The sequence below is a fragment of the Arachis ipaensis genome, chromosome B9 (assembly GCF_059453495.1).
Source record: "Arachis ipaensis isolate K30076 ecotype BB chromosome B9, ASM5945349v1, whole genome shotgun sequence".
NCBI lineage: Eukaryota > Viridiplantae > Streptophyta > Magnoliopsida > Fabales > Fabaceae > Arachis > Arachis ipaensis.
The window spans coordinates 143,022,941-143,043,125 of NC_142444.1; the positions used below are offsets into that span (position 1 = coordinate 143,022,941).

General features: G+C 35.7%; 3 protein-coding genes and 1 pseudogene across 4 annotated transcripts; 2 read left to right on the forward strand and 2 right to left on the reverse strand.

Moving 5' to 3' along the window:
- Positions 1-4,465: 4,465 nt before the first annotated feature.
- Positions 4,466-9,923, forward strand: LOC107615951 (uncharacterized). The gene is made up of 12 exons (XM_016317962.1): positions 4,466-4,562; positions 4,662-4,732; positions 4,856-4,883; positions 4,997-5,409; positions 5,551-5,657; positions 7,056-7,600; positions 7,684-7,794; positions 7,887-8,365; positions 8,413-8,712; positions 9,040-9,103; positions 9,217-9,683; positions 9,750-9,923. The coding sequence occupies exons 1-12, from the start codon at positions 4,466-4,468 to the stop codon at positions 9,921-9,923; spliced, it is 2,856 nt and encodes a 951-aa protein (XP_016173448.1).
- A 117-nt stretch (positions 9,924-10,040) lies between these two features.
- Positions 10,041-10,663, forward strand: LOC148546630 (uncharacterized). The gene is made up of 3 exons (XM_088499274.1): positions 10,041-10,385; positions 10,495-10,510; positions 10,638-10,663. The coding sequence occupies exons 1-3, from the start codon at positions 10,041-10,043 to the stop codon at positions 10,661-10,663; spliced, it is 387 nt and encodes a 128-aa protein (XP_088355400.1).
- A 2,204-nt stretch (positions 10,664-12,867) lies between these two features.
- Positions 12,868-16,237, reverse strand: LOC107615950 (exocyst complex component SEC15A pseudogene; annotated as a pseudogene). The gene is made up of 2 exons (XR_015900015.1): positions 15,957-16,237; positions 12,868-15,407 (listed from the first exon to the last, which is right to left on the reverse strand). The product of XR_015900015.1 is annotated as an exocyst complex component SEC15A pseudogene (transcript).
- Positions 16,238-17,216: 979 nt separating this feature from the next.
- On the reverse strand, positions 17,217-19,896 carry LOC107618941 (copper transport protein ATX1). Its single transcript, XM_016321134.2, has 3 exons — positions 19,671-19,896; positions 18,733-18,808; positions 17,217-17,561 (listed from the first exon to the last, which is right to left on the reverse strand). The coding sequence occupies exons 1-3, from the start codon at positions 19,677-19,679 to the stop codon at positions 17,422-17,424; spliced, it is 225 nt and encodes a 74-aa protein (XP_016176620.1). The 5' UTR covers positions 19,680-19,896; the 3' UTR covers positions 17,217-17,421.
- Positions 19,897-20,185: the final 289 nt, after the last annotated feature.

The following is a 20,185-nucleotide window of genomic DNA, read 5'->3' on the forward strand; positions in this document are numbered from 1 at the left end:
TCACTCTTGAGATTACCAAACTAATTTTCTGTCTGACACTCTTCATTTCTTATGCATTCCTGATTACTTGTGATTTCAACAATCCTTTCAAACCCTGGTGGATTTTGTCGCTTGTCTTTTTCCAATGTCTTGTATTCTTTTGAATAAACTCGAGAATTGCCTTAGAATCATGTATAACTTTTAAGGGTAGCAAATGAAACTTTAAAAATGCTGTTTATAAACATGAAAGATGGATTGGTAAGTATGCAACGTTATGAGGAGTATAGCAGTTTGTATCTCGTAAAAGTTTGCGGATGTTAGGATTGTGACGGGTTATGGAGTTGTGAAATGATTGATGGAATTGGGGAACTGAAGTTTTGAAATGGGTAAGAGATCTGTGAGCGAGCGTTATACCCGTTGTTTTATACCAGCCTGTTTTGTGGCCCTTTTTGCCACACTAGCTACTGTTTTGTTTTGTGAACACCTATCTTAAGTTGCACCCTATTTTGTTCCTCCAAACTTTTGTAAAGTTTTGAACAATTATATATGCATAATAAGATTTCATACTTTTCTATAAAGTGTTTAAAAAGTAGAGTGCAAAGATTATATATTACCTTATATATTACTTTAATTTTCAAGGACGAAAATTTTTATAAGTGGGGTAGGATGTAAGATCCATAAATTTTTAAAAGTTATTAATAAATTATTATGATGTATTATATTTATTTAAGACTACAGTTTAGATATTTTTATATAAAAATTGAATAAACTCTTATTTATTACTTAGAATTTTCATAATTGAAAAATAATGAGCAATTCATATGCCTTAATTTTAATATGTAGATTTTAACCTTATTTTATAAACAAAGGAGGATTAATTTACTTATCTCTAATTTTCACTAAATTGGTATTTAACCGAAAATTATTTAAAGATTATTAATTAGAAGATATTTTTAAAGATAAATACTTTATATTTAATTTGATTCTTATTATTATCCTACCTTTTATTTATTTTATAAAATTACATTACTATACCTAAAATTTTAATAAAAATATCTAACCTAATCCTAATTCTATCTAAACCTAATTTTACCCTAATTATACAATTCCTAAACCTAACCTAATCTAAACACACACACCTTTCAGAAAGGAAAATAAGGAACGGGGAAACAAGAAAGGAAGGGAAAGGGGGTGAAGAAGAGAGAAAGAGAAGCGGACAGGGAGAAGAAGAGGAGAGTGGGGGAGGAACAGCGTCGGCGAGGAGCCCACGGTTGCCGCCGTCGCGTCGCCGAAGGAATCGAAGCCGCGAAGAGAGAGAGAGAGAGAGAGAGAGAGAGAGAGAGAGAGAGAGAGAGAGAGAGAGAGCTCAGGAGAGAGAGGAGTGTCACCATCGTCGTCACGGTTGCAGGCGTGAAGACCGCCGCCGTCGCCGCGCCTTGCCCAGTCGCCGTTGAGATGGCTGAGCGCGAGGTGGAAGTAGCTTTCGTCGTCACCAAGCCGTCACCACCGCCAGAACCGCAAGGAGAGGAGACGCGTGTCTGACCCGTCGCCGCCGGCCCGCCTAGCCCGAGCCTTGTCGTCGTCGTCATCCTTGTCAGATCCACCGCCTCTGAAGCTTCTGGCCACACCTTTACCGCCGGAGAACGCCGCCGCCGCCACCGGAATCCGCCACTAAAGCCTAGGTCTGCTTGGTTATGCAGTCACCGCCGCACCTTGTTGTCGTTGTCAGAGCCGCCACCGCCAAATTCTTGCTATTGCCACCGTTGTTCTAACTGCTGTCGTCGTCACTAAAAGTGGCCACTGGGGCTGCTCGAAAACCCTGTTGTTGCTGCTTCATTATTTTATTGTAAGCTATCTCTATTTCCAATTCCATTGAATTCATTTCCATTTCCGATTCCATTGAATTTGAACTCTCTATTTTGTTGCAACCTTGATTATCGCTGTGAGGATTACTAATGTCGCTGTTACTGGAGTATCATTGGAATTGACGTTGCTCTTGTCCTGATTAATGCTGCTCCCTTCCCGTAATTCTTTTGGTAAGATTAGTTTTGTTCTACAACCAACATTCTGATTATTGCTCCTTTGATGATGTGTTCTATTTTATCCTTGCATTTGCTTCAACTTCTATTGAATTTCCTCCCAAAGTTGCTGTTGCTGCTACTAGAGTTATGGGTGATGCCGCCCCATCCTTCTGTTTTTCCATAACTGTAGTGAATTCCTAACTAAAATCCTTATTGTTAGTGTTGTTATATGCTTGTTGAGGGTTTTGGGTATTCACGTTTCAGGGTTAAACCATTGTAACTATAGAGTCGTGTTTGATGGTGTTGTTGCGGAGAGTTTTCAGTGTAGCTAATGCCACTGCCGTTGTTTCATTCTCTTAGTACAGTAAGTGTTTCTGTCTTGAAACCCTCGCGTTAGTATTCAATTATATGTTTCTGAGTTTTACGCGACTTTAATGTCTCAGGGTCGAGTTTTGTTGTGAAGGGTGCTTTTTGGGCTATACGGCTGCGGGAAATAGTCGGAGTCAATGCTGTTCGATTTCGGAATGAGGAAAAAGGAATTCTCCAACGCGTTTGGTTAGTGGTTTTGCGAGGTAGGGGCGTTTTTATTAAAACTCATTTTTCTTTTTAAGAGTTGTTATAAATTGATATTTAGGCAAGTAAATATTTTTGGTGATTATGGAGTCTTATGGGTTGAACTGAACTGCCTTGAATGAATGTGATTGCTTACTTGTCTGTGGCTAGTTCTGGATATTGAGTTGATATTGAGATAGTGAATAAAAGATTAATTTGAAATTCTGATTCGAATGTTTATTAAGTATAATTTGAGAATTGAAAAAGGATTTGATGTTAGAATTAGTTTGACTTCGGAAAACGATTTGAGATTTGTGAATGACTTGGGTTTGAAAATGATGAAAAGTGTTTGAGAAAATGTTAGTTGACTTTGTTGGAAATGAATTGGAATCTGGAAAGGGTTATAATGTTGGAAATGAGCTTGATTTGTAGAAAAATGAATTTAAATTGAAAATGGTTTGAGATATTAAAATTGTTCTGATTTTGAAATTGAGTTGAAAGGAGTTTGAGAAATGGTTTTGTTGGGACCCAGAAAGGGTGGCAAAGTCCGAGTTTTAGAGGAGATGCTGTCAAAATTTTATAAGATTGGAAGTTTCATTTGAAGTAACTATTTAAAAAGATTTGTTTTTAAACATTATATGTTTTGAGATTTATAATGAACGGGATGGAAAGAAGGATGATGAGGATTGATGAGGATTTTCCTTGAAATATGGTTTTTGAATGAATTTGGAAATGAGATTTGGATTGACGAATGATTATGATGTTGAGAATGTTGAAATATGATCTTTGAATTATTTATATGGCTTATGAATTTGAAATATCTGAGATACGAGGTTCCCTGGATTAAGTGCCGTGGCTTGCCACCACGTGTACCAGGTTGAAAACTCGATACTCTGTTGACCCTACGACGTAAGTGTGACCGGGCACTATATAAATTCCCGGGAATGTTACCCCCATTGAGCAATATTGATTATTTGAGAAAAAGCTATGCATAGACTCTTGGGGATGCACGTCGGGGGACAGTCTAAGGACAATTCAGACTTGTCGGGTTGGCTGGATAACCGACAGATGAGCCTCATCAGCCATAGGACAGGCATGCATCATATGCATTTGTATGCTTTGCTTGGGTTTGATCTTGTTTTGGTTTGCCTAATTGCTAAACTGTTCTTAACTGCTACTTGAACTACTTGCTGTAACTGCTACCTAAACCTGTGTTTTCCTTGTCTGTCTTGCTTGTGTTTGTCCTGGCGTGCTACATTTCAGAATGAACTTTGGTACTGAATGATTGTGTTGTTTGATTGCGTGGTTGGGTTTCTGAATGGGTTTTTCTTATAAGAAAGGAAATGTTTGGATTTCTGAAAGATTAAACATCATTTCTTTGAAAAAGGTTTTGAACAATTATCTATTGGTTTTTTAAAAGATTCATAAGGCAATGATAATCACTGAGCTTAAAAATAGTTTTCTTATTAAATATCTTCTTATGACAACTTTGAAACTCCGTGGTGAGACCATGTGGTTAGGTTCTCACCCCCCTACAGCTTTATCGTTTCAGGAATCGGATGATGCATTATGAAGAGTAATGCTGGGTTTGATTTATACGTTGTATTAATTAGATTATTTTCTTCCCTCACCTTTGTTATTTCAAGTTTTGTAAGAGGGATAGGAGTGGTATGTTTTCTATGTGTATTATATTATGAGATATTATGTAAGGAGTATAGTCTATGAATCTATGCCTGCATGTGCTTTTCTTAAGATGAAGTATTTATTTCCGGTTTTCAAAGAAATCAGCGATACGGTTTCGAGTCACAGGCTCCTATTTTAATATTTAGTATATAAAGTAGTCGTAATACTTCTTGCTATCAGAGTGGCGCAGCCGGAAGCGTGACATTCTGGTAGTGAGGGTGTTACACAACATGTTTAATGAATTTCAATTAAATATTCATCATTCATCATCTAATTCAGTGGATATTTCTTCTATTCAAGAATATTCTAACGGTGAAGAATATGAAGGTTATACATTGTTTTTCTTTATTTTTTTATTTACATATATGGTATTTCTTTTTGGACATTTTACATATTAGTGAAAATTCTTTTTTTTTTCATATGCAGTAATTGATGGTTATGATGATATTGCCTTAGATGAGGATTTCGCCACAGAATCAGAAGAGATAGTGTCAATGGTAAGTGATGGTTTCATTAGTGGCATTTATTATTGTATTATATGTTTCAATTTAATTTTGTTCTTATATAGTTTAATCTATCTACCTATTTATTTGACAAATCATTTTTACCAACATTTTGAGCATGATGTTGTTGCCGTGCATGAGGAAGGTATGAAGATTAACCCTTAGAATTTTTTAACAGTTATGCGTGGCACGTATTACATTTTTTTTGTATTAATTTGTATTTTTTTTTTGTGAAATTTCTATTCTATGTTGGTATAGAATACTGGGATACTAGTGATCCTATTTATACATGTGTATTTTGCAATACCAATATGTGGGATAAAGAGAGGCTTAGTAGGACTAATGGCCATGCTAGACCGTATTTTGGTCTGTGTTGTATGGATGGAAATGTTGAATTGCCTGTTCTAAAGTTAGCACCTAAGATTTTACAAGATTTTCACTTTAAGGATGATGACATGTCACGATACTTTAAGAAGAACATTCGATTATTTAACTCTATGTTTTCGTTCACATCTATGGTTGGTAGAATAAACAACAACATAAATAATGGAACTGCACCACTTACACTCTTACTAAGTGGTCAGAATAACCATTGCGTCGGGAGTTTACTCCCTTCAGTGAATAATAGCCCAAAGTTTGCACAGCTATATATTTATGATACAGATAATGAAGTAGAAAATTGAATTAATGTTGTTCGGTAAGTTTGCTTTTTCATTTTATTTTAAATTAAAATTTGGAGGCTTACGCCACAAACATTTTTGTTTTGGTTCGTTGTTAATTTTTTATCTTTGTTGAAATATTTTTTAAACAAGCAATCTAATTCTAGCAATGGTCTTGAAAGGGTCATTGTTGCTGAGCGAAAGAGTATGCTTGATCTCCACAATCCCTTGGCCAGTACATTTCGATATGCTCGAGAACGGTTTAAAGAATGCAATTCCCCTGACATAAGAATAAAGTTGATTAGGAGAAGAGATACTTGATGCGTGAGCATCTTTCCTATCTTTTCCTAGTGAATTTGCATTTAATTTGATTGAGTTTAATCAAGAATTAATTATCTTTCAGCCACTATGGATGCTACTTTGAGTCTTGTGCAATTCTGTTTATTTTAGGTAGCATTTGGTTGGATTTGATAGAGTTTCTGCAGAAAAAGAGAAGAAGGTCATATAGGACAGGAATAGCTTAGAGGATGGAGAGGAAGCTTGCACAAATGGAAGGAGCACAAGAATTAAAGGAGATGACCAGCGAGGAGCGACGCGTGCGCGTACCTGACGCGTACGTGTGACACGCGAAGAAGACGATCGACGCGTACGCGTGACTGACGCGTACGCGTGACATGCGCCACTTGCAGAAAACGCAGAAAACGCTGATTGCTAAAATTAATTCTGATTTAAACTTTAATTTTTATAAATAGGAAAAGATATTATATTAGTTTTAGAAAAATAGACTTTAAATTAATTAAGATTAGATATAAAAGAGAAAAGAAACTTCTCTTCCAATGATTCCATTCCACCTCAGCCCAATTTACAGTTTACCAGAATCCTAGTTTTCACTCTTTTCCATGAGCAACTAAACCTCCACTGTTAAGGTTAGGAGCTCTGTCTATTTGTATGGATTGATTATATTGTTTTTCTATTTTAATTCATATACTGATTTATAATTTAAGAATTATTTTCGTTCTTTATCTTATGAATTTGGGTGGAACGGAAGTATAACCCTCCTTCTAATTGAGTTCTTGTATGACTTGGAAAAGCTCTTTACTTGAACAACAGCTTGAAAACAACTTCTCCTAAATTCTAATTATCTGGACATAACGGGATACGTGACATATAATCCTCTTATATTTGGATAATTAGGATTTTTGTGGCATAATAACTAGAATAAAACTTCACCCCCTAATTGGAATTAATTGACCAAGGAATTGGCGGTTGATGAAAATTAGAGGAGACTAGAAAGGTCTAAGGAATTAGGGTCTAGTCACATATAGTTTGCCATGAATTAAATCTTGCATGATTAAAATAAATTAAAAAGAAAAGTCAATCTGGAAAATAGATAACTTTGAAGCCTTAACTGTTTTTCCATATATTATTCTCATCAATTTACTGCTTGCTGTTTTAATTTCTAAATTACTGCTTAATTCTTTTGAAAACCAAAACACTCTTTTCTGTTTGTCTGACTAAGTTAATCACTCAACCATTGTTGCCTGATCCATCAATCCTCGTGGGATCGACCCTCACTCACCTGAGGTATTACTTGGTACGACCCGGTGCACTTGCCAGTTAGTTTGTGGTTATAAATTCTGCACCAATACTGATGGCAGGCGTTATAATCTGCCAACTGCATCTGAGGTTGCGGTAATAGTCATTGGTGATATTGATGAGTCCTGTTTGGATAGGGATATAATAATTGAGTCACGCTCTAGCCAGCTTAAAAGAATTGATGTTTTTCATTCGCAGTACCTTGCATTGCAGTATCCTTTACTGTTTTCGTATGCGGAAGAAGGATACAGAATTGGAATTGAAACTTCCAATCAATATAATACTAATGGTTCGAAGAAGAGAAAAATTATCAGCATGAGGGAGTTTTTTTCATATCGGCTACAAATGCGGTTTCCCGGTTCTCCTATTTTGTTGCATTCTAGTAGACTGTTTCAACAATTCTTGGTGGATGCATATACGATGGTTGAGGCCGAACGATTGAACTTTATAAGATTTAACCAACCAAAGTTAAGTGTTGAAAGGTATAAAGTCCTTCATGAGTCTTTGGTAAGTGGACAAGCTGATGCTGTTGCAACTGACCAGCGTATTATAACAATTACTAGCAATTCTGATGCATTTGGTAAGCTGATGCATTTGCTATTTGCAAGTATGCCGGATATCCTAACTTTTTTATAACAATTACTAGCAATCTTGAATGGGATGAGGTCAAGATATTGCTTTGTGGGACAGGATTATCACCTCAAGATCGTCCTGATGTTGTTTCAAGGACATTCAAAATCAAGCTTAATAATCTAATCAGCGAATTTAAAAGTGGCATTCCTTTTGGAAAAATTGTTGGATGTAAGTATATTTTATCTTTTATATGTTTTGGTTATTCATTGGGTAATATTCATGCTTCTTGAATCTGTAATATATTTTTCATATTTCTGTAGATGTTTGCACTGTTGAATTTCAGAATAGGGGATTACCTCATGCACACATATTGTTATTCATGCATCCAACAAACAAGCCAAAGTCTCCATCAGATATTGACAGGTTTATTTCTGCTGAGATACCTGATAGGCTCCATAGACCAAGGTTATATGCTGCCGTAGAGAGATTCATGGTTCATGGGCCTTGTGGTCGACATAACAAAAATAGTCCGTGCATGGTAGATGGTCATTGTTCAAAATATTTTCCTAAGAAATTTAGGTCACGTACTGTTATTGATGAAGCTAGATTTCCAAAGTACAAGAGACCAGACAATGGTCGCACGATAACTAAGAGGAATGTTACCATTGATAATTCCTTTATTGTTCCATACAATCTGTATTTATTGTTGACATATGGCTGTTATATAAATGTTGAGCAAACATGCCAAACTTCTGCCATCAAGTATTTATTTAAATATATGCACAAGGGTAATGATCGAGTAACTGCTTCTTTCTATCAGTCTTCTGCTGACCATTGACTGGACAGGTTGTGGATAAGATACAAAATTATTATGATTGCCGTTATATATCATCATGTGAGGTAGATTGGAGGATATTTGGTTATGATATTCAGATAAAGGAACCTGTAGTTATTAAGTTACCCTTTCGCCTTCCTGAAGAGCATGCTGTTATCTTTAGAGATAATGACAATATTCAAGATGTTCTCAATCGAGTAGATGGCAAGTTGACAAAATTATTAGCATGGTTCCTTGCTAATAGTTTATATCCTTTCTTCAGGTCGTTGACTTATAGTGAGTTCCCTAACAAGTTTGTATGGAAGGATGATGTTTGTATGTGGGTGCCACGAAATTAAGGCTTTTCTATTGGTCGATTGACTCACGTCCCGCGGGGAAATGGAGAAGATTATTACTTGAGACTTTTGCTTAACATACAGAAAGGATGCACGAGTTTTGTTAACCTTAGAAATGTTCATGATGTTGTCTATAATACATTCAAGGAAGCATGTTATGCACTAGGAATTCTCTAAGATGACAAGGAAATTGTTAATGCTATATTGGAAGCAAGTTCATGGGCATCAGGATCTTATATTCGTGACCTCTTTGTTATTCTTCTTCTATCAAATAACATTTCTCGTTCTGAATTTGTTTGGCAGTCATGTTACCAGCAATTATCTGAAGACATCCTATATATTCATAGAAGAAATCACCGCTGTGAAGGTTGTTGTCATATTTCTCTCACTAAAAAGTGCATAATTATTTTTATGCTCTTGCATTTCTTATTTCATTTTAAGTAACGTCCATTACTTAGTTGTTTTATTTGTTGTTCTTAGAGCTACAATTATCAGATGAGCAAATATTGAATTTGACATTGGTTAAGATTGAGGAAAGACTACAAGAAAATGGAAGATCTCTTAGAGAATTCTCTACACTGTCGTATCCCGATATGCAAAACATTGATGGTGTTGTTGATCGATTCTTAATGGATGAGATGAATTTTGATAGGGAATTTCTACATGAGGAGTTTAAGGATTCTTTGAAATCTATGACTCACGAACAGAGGAATGCATATGATTGGATATTGAATGCTGTCTCCATGGACCTTGGTGGATTTTACTTTGTTTATGGTTACGGTGGTACTGGGAAGACTTTCCTTTATCGCACGTTATCTGCATCATTAAGGTGTAACGGCAAAATTGTGCTAAATGTTGCATCAAGTGGTATTGCTTCACTATTACTCCCTAATGGACGTACTGCTCATTCTAGATTCAAGATTCCACTAAACATAAATGAGGATTTGGTTTGTAACATTAAGCAAGGTTCTTCCCTTGCTAGGCTTTTTGTTAGAGCCAATTTGATTATATAGGATGAAGCTTCGATGCTTAACAAACACTGTTACAAGGCTTTAAACAAGTCATTGAAGGATATTCTTAGATTTGAGAAATCCTACAAACCTGACATGCCATTTGGAAGAAAGGTTATTGTCCTAGGTGGTGACTTTAGGCAGATCCTTCCAGTCATACCTATGGGATCACGATAGGATATTGTGCAGTCTTCTATTAATTCATCATATCTATGAGATTATTGTAATGTAGTAAAGCTAAACAGGAATCTGCGTTTATCTTCTTCATCATGTTCTCAAGACAATTGCGAAATTATGGATTTTGCTAATTGGCTTATTCATATTGGAGATGGATTGGCTGGTGATTCTATAGATGGTGAGTCTGAAGTTTTGATCTCGGATGAGATTCTCATTGGTGATACTGACACTGGTTTTGAAGAGTTGATACAGTTTGTCTATTCCATGTTGATATATAACTTGACTAACACAGATTATTTCAAGGAACGATCGATTCTTGCTCCCACTCTAGAAGTTGTTAACGAGGTGAATAACAGTATAATGAGTCTTTTACCTGGCAATCAAAGGGTTTATCTTAGTTCTGACTCTTTGTGTGTTGAAGAAGGTAACATGGAGTCTCAGTTAGACACCTTTTCACCTAAGGTGTTGAACGCTATTAATTGTTTAGGATTACCTAATCACAAATATGCCTAAAAGAAGGTGTACCAGTCATGTTGCTAAGGAATATTGACTAATCCAATGGTTTGTGTAGTGGTACCAGCTTGCAGGTATGTCGTTTAGGTAATCATGTAATTGAGTGCATTGTATTGACTGGAGACAAAGAAGGTAGAGTTGTGCTTATTCCACGCATGAACATGATACCAAACAATGACAGTATGACATTCTGCCTTTTAGATTCCAAAGGAGGCAGTTTCTGTTAATTGTATATTTTGCAATGACCATAAACAAGTCATAGGGTCAAACACTGGGCGTGGTTGGGTTGTATTACCAAAATCCGTATTTACTCACTGCCAACTCTATGTTGCTCTATTTAGAGTAAAATCAAAGAAATGTCTTAGAGTTCTAATTCAGAACAATGGTTCCATGCCTAGGGGTAGTTTGTATTTAGGGAAGTTGTTAACAATGTAACTTGAATGGTATATCATATTCTGGTTGCTTCATGCAACGATTTTAGTGAAAAGTGCTATATTTGATGTTGTAAAATAATTCGCATCCCTCTATATTGTTTTCTTCTTCAGCTTCTTTTGTTGATTTCTTTTCGTGCGTAGCATGGGTCCTTTCCTAGTTATTAATTCAAAAGGTTATTATTTTCACATTTGTTTTAACTTAAAATCAAAAGTATCCTAATTTTTTTATTTTTAAAAAAAAAACTTATTCAAGAAACAATATCATTTATTTATGACTAATTTTTATTATTAATTAATTAATGACTATACTTAAGTCATGTAATACAAAAAATAAGAAAGAGTTAAAAATAAATAATTAAAAGACCGAGGACATAAAAAAAAAAATCGTTGTTATATACACAAAAGAAATATCATGCTACTCTTACCAATTACCAAACACAAACTAACATGTCAAAAAATTAAAAAATGTTCTGAAACAATAAAAAAATGTTTTATTTAGACACAAATTTTATTATTATTAGATTAAAGAAAAGTATAGGGAGACCATGAGAATACTAAATAATGTGTATAATAAAGTAGAAAAAAAATTAAAATCATAAATCAAATTATAAATTAATTATTTTTAATTTCAAATTTTAAAATTTGAAAAATAAGAATTTACAATTAATTAAACCAAATCACAATTGGCACAATTACTCCCAATATTATGTTAACCTCCCATTCTCCATTTGTGATATTCGGTCCGCAAAATTACCCTGGCGCCGCTGCACTTCCCCACGGTCCGGTCCGACACCGCCCATCCTCCCGCCGACGCCGCCCAGCCTCTCTGCGTTCTGCTTGCGCGCCGTAGCAATGGGAGATCACGCCGCAACAACCCTGTGCGTCCTCGTTACCGCTGCCTACTCGTCGCCGGCCGTGCAGGCCCCACTACAGGCCGCCTCCCGTCGCGCCGTTCGAGACGCACGTTATCCCCGTCGCCTGTCCTCTCTGTCGTGCCGTTGTTGCTGCTGTGCCACACCTCATCGACGCCGCGCTTCCTCCCATCAATTTGACTCCTCCTCCTCTTCCATCTAAGGCCGCTGCACGTTCGGGTTGGAAGCCCACGGAGTAGATTCGCAACCTCGCCTAGCCGAAGTTGTCATTGCGTGGCTGCTCCATCGCCGGATCTCCTCCCCTACCTCCATGCATCGCCGTTGACTCTCTCTACCCCGCAAATGTGGTGGATGTTCAATTCACTAGGTATGTAGATGGTTATTTTAATTCTTAATTGGATGGTTATTTTGTTCGATTCAGTTTAAGTATATACAATTAACAAATGTTGGATGGTCATTTCACTAGGTAGCCGGATGATTATTTTAATAACTACGTGGATGGTTGTTTGATGATGATCCCGCGACGGTGATGGGCAAGTGGGCTACAGGGGTGGACGATGATGGCCGGTGAGAGAGCTTCTAACGCCGGAGAGGTGGGATAATTGATGAGGGTGGGGTGACAGACGGTTTGGGGGAAAGAGGGTATTTGGGTGAATTCCTTTGGTAAATTAGAATTTGAATGATTAGTTTTTTGAAATAACTGTTTGGATTTTTTAACTTAGGTAATTTAAAGAGTTTTCTTATTTTTTTTTTTCTTGTATTGGGCCAAATTCAGAACCCATTATTTACATTATTTAGATTTCTCATTTGTCTTCCTAGCAGAATGGTACTAGAAATGGTTAGATTAAACGCTAGATCAACCTTTTCTTAATGTTGAGAAATGAATAAACTTGGATGCACAATGAACAAAAATTAGATAAACAGAAGTTATGTCTTAGTAAATAGAACATCAAGGTCATTGTTTAAATTTTCTATTCTTTCCTGAAACCTAATCAAATATAATTTTTTTTTTTTTCTAAGAAGACCTCTTCCTTAGGTATACTAAGTCGTTATTCCCTAATTTGAAATGCAAACTATCTGTATTGCCATGCTACTCTGAGTTAACATTTGTTTGTTCAATAAATAGAACAATGCAAAAATAATTCTTTATTCTATAAGAATAGGTGAAAATAATATAGAAATACACTATTCATTCTAAAGTGGGGAGGTTCCAGAAAAAGAAGTGCACTACAACTATACCCTATTTGAAATGAAGGAAGAATCTTCAATTGAAATCCTTAAGTCTCTTTTTGAGCACTTCCATTGATTTCTTTTTAGCAGTTTGCTTTGTATTTTTGTTTGAAAGGCTTCCAAAGATACCATCTGCAGAATCCTTGAATTTGTCACAAATGGTAGACACCTTCTTATAATCAAGTGCATAGTAGTTTTTCTCCCTTATCACAGGATTCATGAAGTTCTCAGGTTGACTACTTGAGAGAAGATTAATCAATTGCTTTGACTCTACCAAGCAATCTCTAAAACTACTTGCTTTGTACATTCCTTCTAACCCTGAAGAGTAGAACCTCTCATCTGCAAAATTCTCCAGCAACTTGAGATCAACGCCGATATTCATCACAGACGTCGCATTAAACCTTTTAACGCTATCGCTAAGGAAAGCAGAGATAATGGTATTGTTAATATGCTCAAGCGCACCGATCCCAACTTTGTACATGGCATCCAAAGGCAGAACTTGTTGCGCCGTCGACATAAGAGAATCAAGGTACAAGATCAATTCACTTATGTATTCATTTCCATTCTGCTTTGTCTCCTCTGTAGTCCATAAAGTAACACTTTCTGTAAGATTCATATACTCGTCTATTTTCGCATTTACCAAACCGAGTAAAGTAATGTAGGTCGCGTCTCTAGAAGTCTGCAGTACTGCTTTCGCAGATAAAGTCATTTGAGACTTGTCAATAAAACGGAGTGGGATGCCACTTTGTTGCGCCGCATTCTTAAGGAAAAAATCACAAGCTCTTTCCAGACTAGTAAAGTTAGCAGCTATCTGCATGGCATGGGAAACACTGATATTGCTGCTATTGATTGTATTGAGTAATGTTTCATTTATTACTTCAATCAGAAAGTTGTTCAAGTACCTGATCACGACATCAAAGAAATAATCGCGCGCACCATAAGACAAATAATCAACACAACTTTTGATGAAGGATTTCACAATTTGACACATCTCGGGTACCATGGAGGAGAATGGTGCAACATAGGGGAAAGCAGGCATGATGTCTGTAGTTTGGAGACCAAATGACAAAACATTACTCTCATAATCACTTTCCTTTTTTATCACCATCAGCTCATATGTATCATGATTCAGAGCCTCAATTGTTTGTTCTCTGCATTCAGCCATAAGAAGCAGATGAAATTTGTCGCGATTGTTATCAACCACATCAAGAAGAGATTCTATATCATAACCATATTGCAGGAGAGACCACGAAAGAAGAGTGACGTATTCCTTAACCTTGAGATGGTTGGTGGCAGATTTCATTTGGGAAAATTGGGCATTTAACAGCAAAGTCAATCTAGTTATAGCAGTTTCCCACATGTTATCGACTTGATCGGGGACCAGAAGTCCCCCACCGGTCCTAAGGACCCTATCCTCCACTATGAAGTACCCAACAATCTGAGCCAAAAACGTTTGGTATGATTCAACAAAAGATTGTGACGAAGATATCTCCAAATCCGATTTCAATTGTGCCGATCTATTCGTGAAGTAGTATACATGAAACTGCTCAAGAATCCCCAAACAACCATAAATGTGACAAGCACGGTAAAGAGGCGTGAGGTCAAACTTCATGGCAGAATCTTCATCATCTTCGTCAACATCCAAAGTGTAAACTCTCTCCTCAACCCCCACAACATTTTGATCCTCTGCCTTTCTCTGCCTCTCCATCAGTTCCTCATCTCTCTGACGATCTGAAACCGCACGGCTGATTGCTGTTTGTCCAATGTTTTTACAAGAACTCCGTATGTGGACCATCCATTCGTTAACCTGACTGTTTACTCTCTTCTCAATGTGCCATTTAATGATAGGAATTCTTTTCTCTATAACCAGTTTGAGAGCCCTAGCAGGAATGTTCTTCATGTAACTCCTCTGAATCAAATCCAGAGTTTTAATTGCAGGATAAAATTGCCCGTCTGTGATATGATTATTGCACTTGACACAAAGCTCCAACACTTCTATACAGTTCTTTGACATTATTATAGCCTCTGTCACGTTCTGCTTGATCGAATAGGATTCAAAAAGCTCCTCAAGGTTGACAAGAAGGTTGGTACCAACCTGCTGCAACTTGAAATTGCCACTTTGGAGATCGCTTTTGAGCTCTTCAGCATCCACCAACACACCACGAAGTTCGTCAACAGCCTTGATGAATTCTTCATAGTGTGTCTTGCACATGTCTTCTATTTCTGCTTCTTTCTTCTTCACCACATAATTCAGTTGGCGAAGGAGGCCCTCCGGCCTCCCCATTTCGAAGGCATGCCGGACAAGAGGACTAATATCATCTCCATTGGCAACCATTGTTGCCAAAACCAAGTCCTCTCCTTCATCACCAATCTCCGCATTAGCTTTCGTTTTTGTTTTTGTAGCCATTGTCACACTTAAATCAATTCCTTGAAACCTGGAAACACACTACTTGTTAGAACCTATGCTGGACAAATACATATATGAGTATTAAATATAATACAGAACAACATGTAAATATGGGAATTTTATTAAAAAGAACAATTACAAATTTAATAAGTTTAAGACAACAATATTTTATGCATATACACAAACATACTGACATACAGTATACATATACACATGTTACATATACAAGTATTTACATATAGTACGCATTAATAAGTGTTACTAAACACCAAATAAAGGTTTTAACAACTCAGAAGAGTTAGTTACTGGCATAATATCAATGCCTTTAATTGGTCAACAAACAGAAAATCAATATTTTCTTTCCATATTAAAACTTACACCAAGCAAGGCTCTAGAAGTGTTATAAATCACACATCCTCATTCTTTAACATGCAAAACATATTATCAACAGTGCAATGTCCCATGTTAAGAAGGAACAAAACCAAACAAAAAATATCTAATCAGAGATGGCCACAAAAGAAAATAAGAAAACGATTTTTCATTTTTATGGGAGCCCATGAAAGAAGAGAATGCGTACGGAAATGGGTCAGCGACGAAATCTCAGAAGGAACGACGCAGAAAGCACGAAGCTGGTGAAATGACAAAATCCGCCATGGATGTCCGTGGCAAGAATTCGGTGGCAAAAAGGGGAGCTTTTCATGATTGATCACATGGGAATTTTCTTCTTCGTGAAGATAGATTCTGAGGGTTCAGATTTTCTTCTGTTGGTGATTTCTCTCAGTCTCGTCAGGTGGACAAAAATGCCGAAACAGAGAGAGGCTATTTTCGCGGTTTTGGTGCAAAACAAATGAACAAGGCAACTGAGCCTCATTTCACCGAGGTCCTTTATTTACCATACTATAATTCTCTTATTTTTTTCAGAATAAATCTTTCCTCATAGTAAATTATTGGACCCAAAAGAAAATAGGATTATCTATATGCTTATATGCTGATTAATTATACTTGACAGCGATATCAAATTACCTATAATTAACTAGTATAATGATTTGTGTTTTTTGGATAATGGCAGCTTAAAATGGCATTATTGGTAAGTGAAAATACAATAGAATAATTAATATTTTCTCCTCCGCAAAGACAATGTGACACTTATTCATTACAAATAAATCCATCTCCACAAAATCAATTTTTTGAGTAAATGTCCTTTTCTTTGGTAAGGAATTGCATGGTCTTTCATAAAAATAGACAAAGACTAGATTAGATCTTTACTTGTTTCGAAAATATTCATCACGTGATTTTAAGTGATGATTTTAAGCTAGGCAAAAAATTTATCAAGAGAAATACTAGAGGGCCAGCAACTTTTGTAATTTGTAGCCATCAAATAGTCATCAATAATAGTTTTAATGGTGTGAGATTGGTGTGAGATTTCATCTAATAATTCACTTATCTTTGCTTATATGCTGGCCAGAATTTAAAAAAATTGCTGCCCCTAAACTTTTTCATTTATCAAATTATTTTGGATTGATTCTTTCGAGGCAATGTTTTTATGATTCATTTTCTTTCATTCTTTTAGTGGATGTTTTGACCTTTGGGGAATCTACAAATCTTTGAAATCCATATTACTCTAGGCCTCTTGGACGTGAATGCTTTCACGAAGCATGTCAATTCATTGGCATACCGTGTGAGCCATCTAAACTACTCACTTCATGCTTAATCTGCCATGCTTTTATGAAGAGTTTCTTGTCTTTTGTATTGGCTCGGTTCTAAAGATAAGTGGATAAAGAGTTAGGTTAAAATGGAGGGAAAGAAAATGATGGGACTGAGAATGAACAAGGACGAGTGAACAAGGGAAATTAAATATCTCAATAAACAACACTAATAAAATATCACAATTCGCAACTGTAAATAATAGTTTTGTACCAAGAGTTTATTATAGCTTACTCAGATAAAAATAGAATACATGTTATATAGATCTTGCAAGATCCATAAAGTAGTATCTGATTCACAGAGCAATGTCTACAGAACCAAATTATTTTAGGCAACAGTTACTGAGCCGGTTTTTCGGCATCCCAGAAAGTAGTCTTCTTCCCAGTCTTGGAAACAGTTTGCAGAACTTTTTCCGGTTCAACGTTTCCTTTCACTACCACCTTCTGTTCCTTCAAGTCAACGTCATATGATTCCACACCTGCAAATATCAGCAGTATTATTATAGTTCGAATTTGCAAGACGAAAATATGTCCGTCAATATACGCACTCACTATTGCCTTGTATATCGAGACAACATAGACCTGTCCTCCATTAAATGGAGTGTGAGATCTACACGAGATGAGCACCACACCCCATCTAATGGTGGAAAGATGTATGTTGCATCAGTGCACGAGGCTATATGAATACATAAAACATTTCGCATATAAAATTATCTTTGCAACCACTTCAAACAATATTAAGATTCCGTCTCAGCTCAGTTGCTTCTGTCATGTTCGTTTTATCATGGAATAAAAAAAATGGAGAAATTAATTGGCTTTAAGGACTTGATTATTTCCTTCGATCCACACCCGCAAATACAAGCATGCAGCATTAAATGATTATAGCCAATTTCGAAAATACATATCATATTGGATATCTAAATTAGAAACCACCAGACTCAAAACAAAAGTATTTAGGTGAAGATACGCAAAGATACCTTCTCCCTTAATAGACAAAACACCCTAAATAATTAGGTATAGTGAACTCGCAATCTCCGAGAACTTCAAAATTAAAGAGATTCCAAATGTAATAGAGCAAGAAGTTTCCATAACAACAAATTAAGAGTAAAAATTGGAAACAAGAATATTATAACTAAAGTAGTAAAATTTGGTATGTTAGAGAAGTTAATAGTAATATAGTATATTGTTGCATATGGTTTCTTTGATGACAGGACCCAGTCCAACAAGCAAGAGAAACAACTTTTAAGATAGAAGAGCATTCATAAGAGTTCCCCTTCTAACATAACAAACGACCCTCAATATTCTACTAACCTCATGTCACAACGCCGTATACCACACAGAACATAGCACTGAAGCAAGTTACAAACAAAAAGGAAGGAAATAACGATCAGGAAGGAAGTTTCAGAAACAGAACAGCTCACCCAGATTGGAAACCGTATCATGATTGATTGAAATTGACAAATAAGCAAAGAGCTACTAACTAAAGTGGCTACAGTAAGACATTAAATCATTAAACAACTAAACCACTTTTCAAGTTTGCATGTTGGAATGATAATATCGGTTAGCAAAGAAGAACTGCATTAATTAGTTAAGATCATGGTCATCTGAAAACAATATAATGACATTTTGAATCCAAGGGGTGAAATTTACCATCCAATTTCCCCAAAACCCTCTTCACTGCTCCAACACATCCTTCACATGTCATACCAACTTTGAGGACCACGGTCTACAATTCATAAGGTGAAAATATTCAGAGTTACATTAGGCAAAAAGAAAGTAATATCTTCAAATCTTTAAACAAAAGAACCAAACATTACTTCGAACAAAAAAAAATTACAGAAATCAATTCTAAAAGGATGTGGAGAGCAAAACCAAGGAATCAGGCAAAGTCATAAACAACAAACAACAATTATTGACCATCGAGAATCATGACAGCAAATTACAATCATCTTCTGTTTATCATTACTGTTGAACGTGAATAACAGTGACAATCTCGTGTACGGTGTATCTAACATGTATTAAATGCGAAGATTTTAGAGTTTGACATGAACAAAAGGAATTAACCATGCAGATTCATATCTAGACACTGCAAACTTATAAGAGCTTTTAATAAAAGTTTATTGCAATTGCAAAACAATTTTGAGATCACCATCAGATAGATCCTCTATGACCTGTATACCTTGTAAAACCTCACAAAAACTGTACAATAAAAAAATCCTAAACACTCTAAAACAAACAAGGAAGGACCAATCATTGTTTCACATGTTTCAGCTATTCTAGAGTATACCAAGAATCATAAAAACAGCCTAATCCTCTTGGCAGCTGAACAAGTCAAAATACTAAAATATTTGAGAAGCAAAGAAATTGAATAGATGAACATACATGTAGCAATGATCAGAACATAATTCATCTGCAAACCCATTAGAATTAACAGAAATCCATACATGTTACTACAAGTTCAAATTTTTTTACTTCCAAAATTAGGGTTTTTATCCGTTCCAAACAACTTGATCAACAAATCGGCAAATCAAAACAAGTAAACAAGCCAATCCAAAAGTAAATAAACAAAGCTGTAGGGAGAGGTGCACCTGAGACATGGCTGCGATTCTGGATAGATTGAAAAAAAAAGGTGAAGAAAAGAGAAACGAAATAATAGAAAGAAGATATGATGATTATGAATGACGAATTATGTAACTTATTTTTTATAGGCGGTGAAAGTCAAACTGAACAGAAGCGGAGAGATGGGGATGACGGATAGAGAAAGGGAAGGGTCGAAAAAGTGCAACCGTTTAGGTTGTTGGGCCAGTTCACACCAAGAAGATTGTGTTATTATCTTACGTCATCTTTCTTTAGTTTTTTATTTTTTTTTTCATATCTTTAAAAGAAATATAATTAAAAAATCTATCTTATTCTTTTTTTAATTATCGTTTTAATTATTAAAATTTAAAAATCATGTTTCTTTTCATGTTAAGTTGTCTTTACTCAACAAAATTATATAATTATATATAAGACTTTTAAAACAACAATAATTAGTTAAACAATAAATACAAGAAATTAATTTTTAAAATTTAGTATTAGAATTTAAAATTTTAAATTAATCGTG

Coding starts and splice junctions, on each gene's coding strand:
- LOC148546630 (XM_088499274.1), top strand. CDS start 10,041: ATGGATTTTGCTAATTGGCTTATTCATATTGGAGATGGATTGGCTGGT.
- LOC107615951 (XM_016317962.1), top strand. CDS start 4,466: ATGTTTAATGAATTTCAATTAAATATTCATCATTCATCATCTAATTCA. Junction 4,563..4,661: donor TAACGGTGAAGAATATGAAG/GTTATACATTGT, acceptor TTTCATATGCAG/TAATTGATGGTTATGATGAT. Junction 8,713..9,039: donor AGTTTGTATGGAAGGATGAT/GTTTGTATGTGG, acceptor TTTGTTTGGCAG/TCATGTTACCAGCAATTATC.
- LOC107618941 (XM_016321134.2), bottom strand. Junction 17,562..18,732: donor GGTTTTGGGGAAATTGGATG/GTAAATTTCACC, acceptor TGATATTTGCAG/GTGTGGAATCATATGACGTT.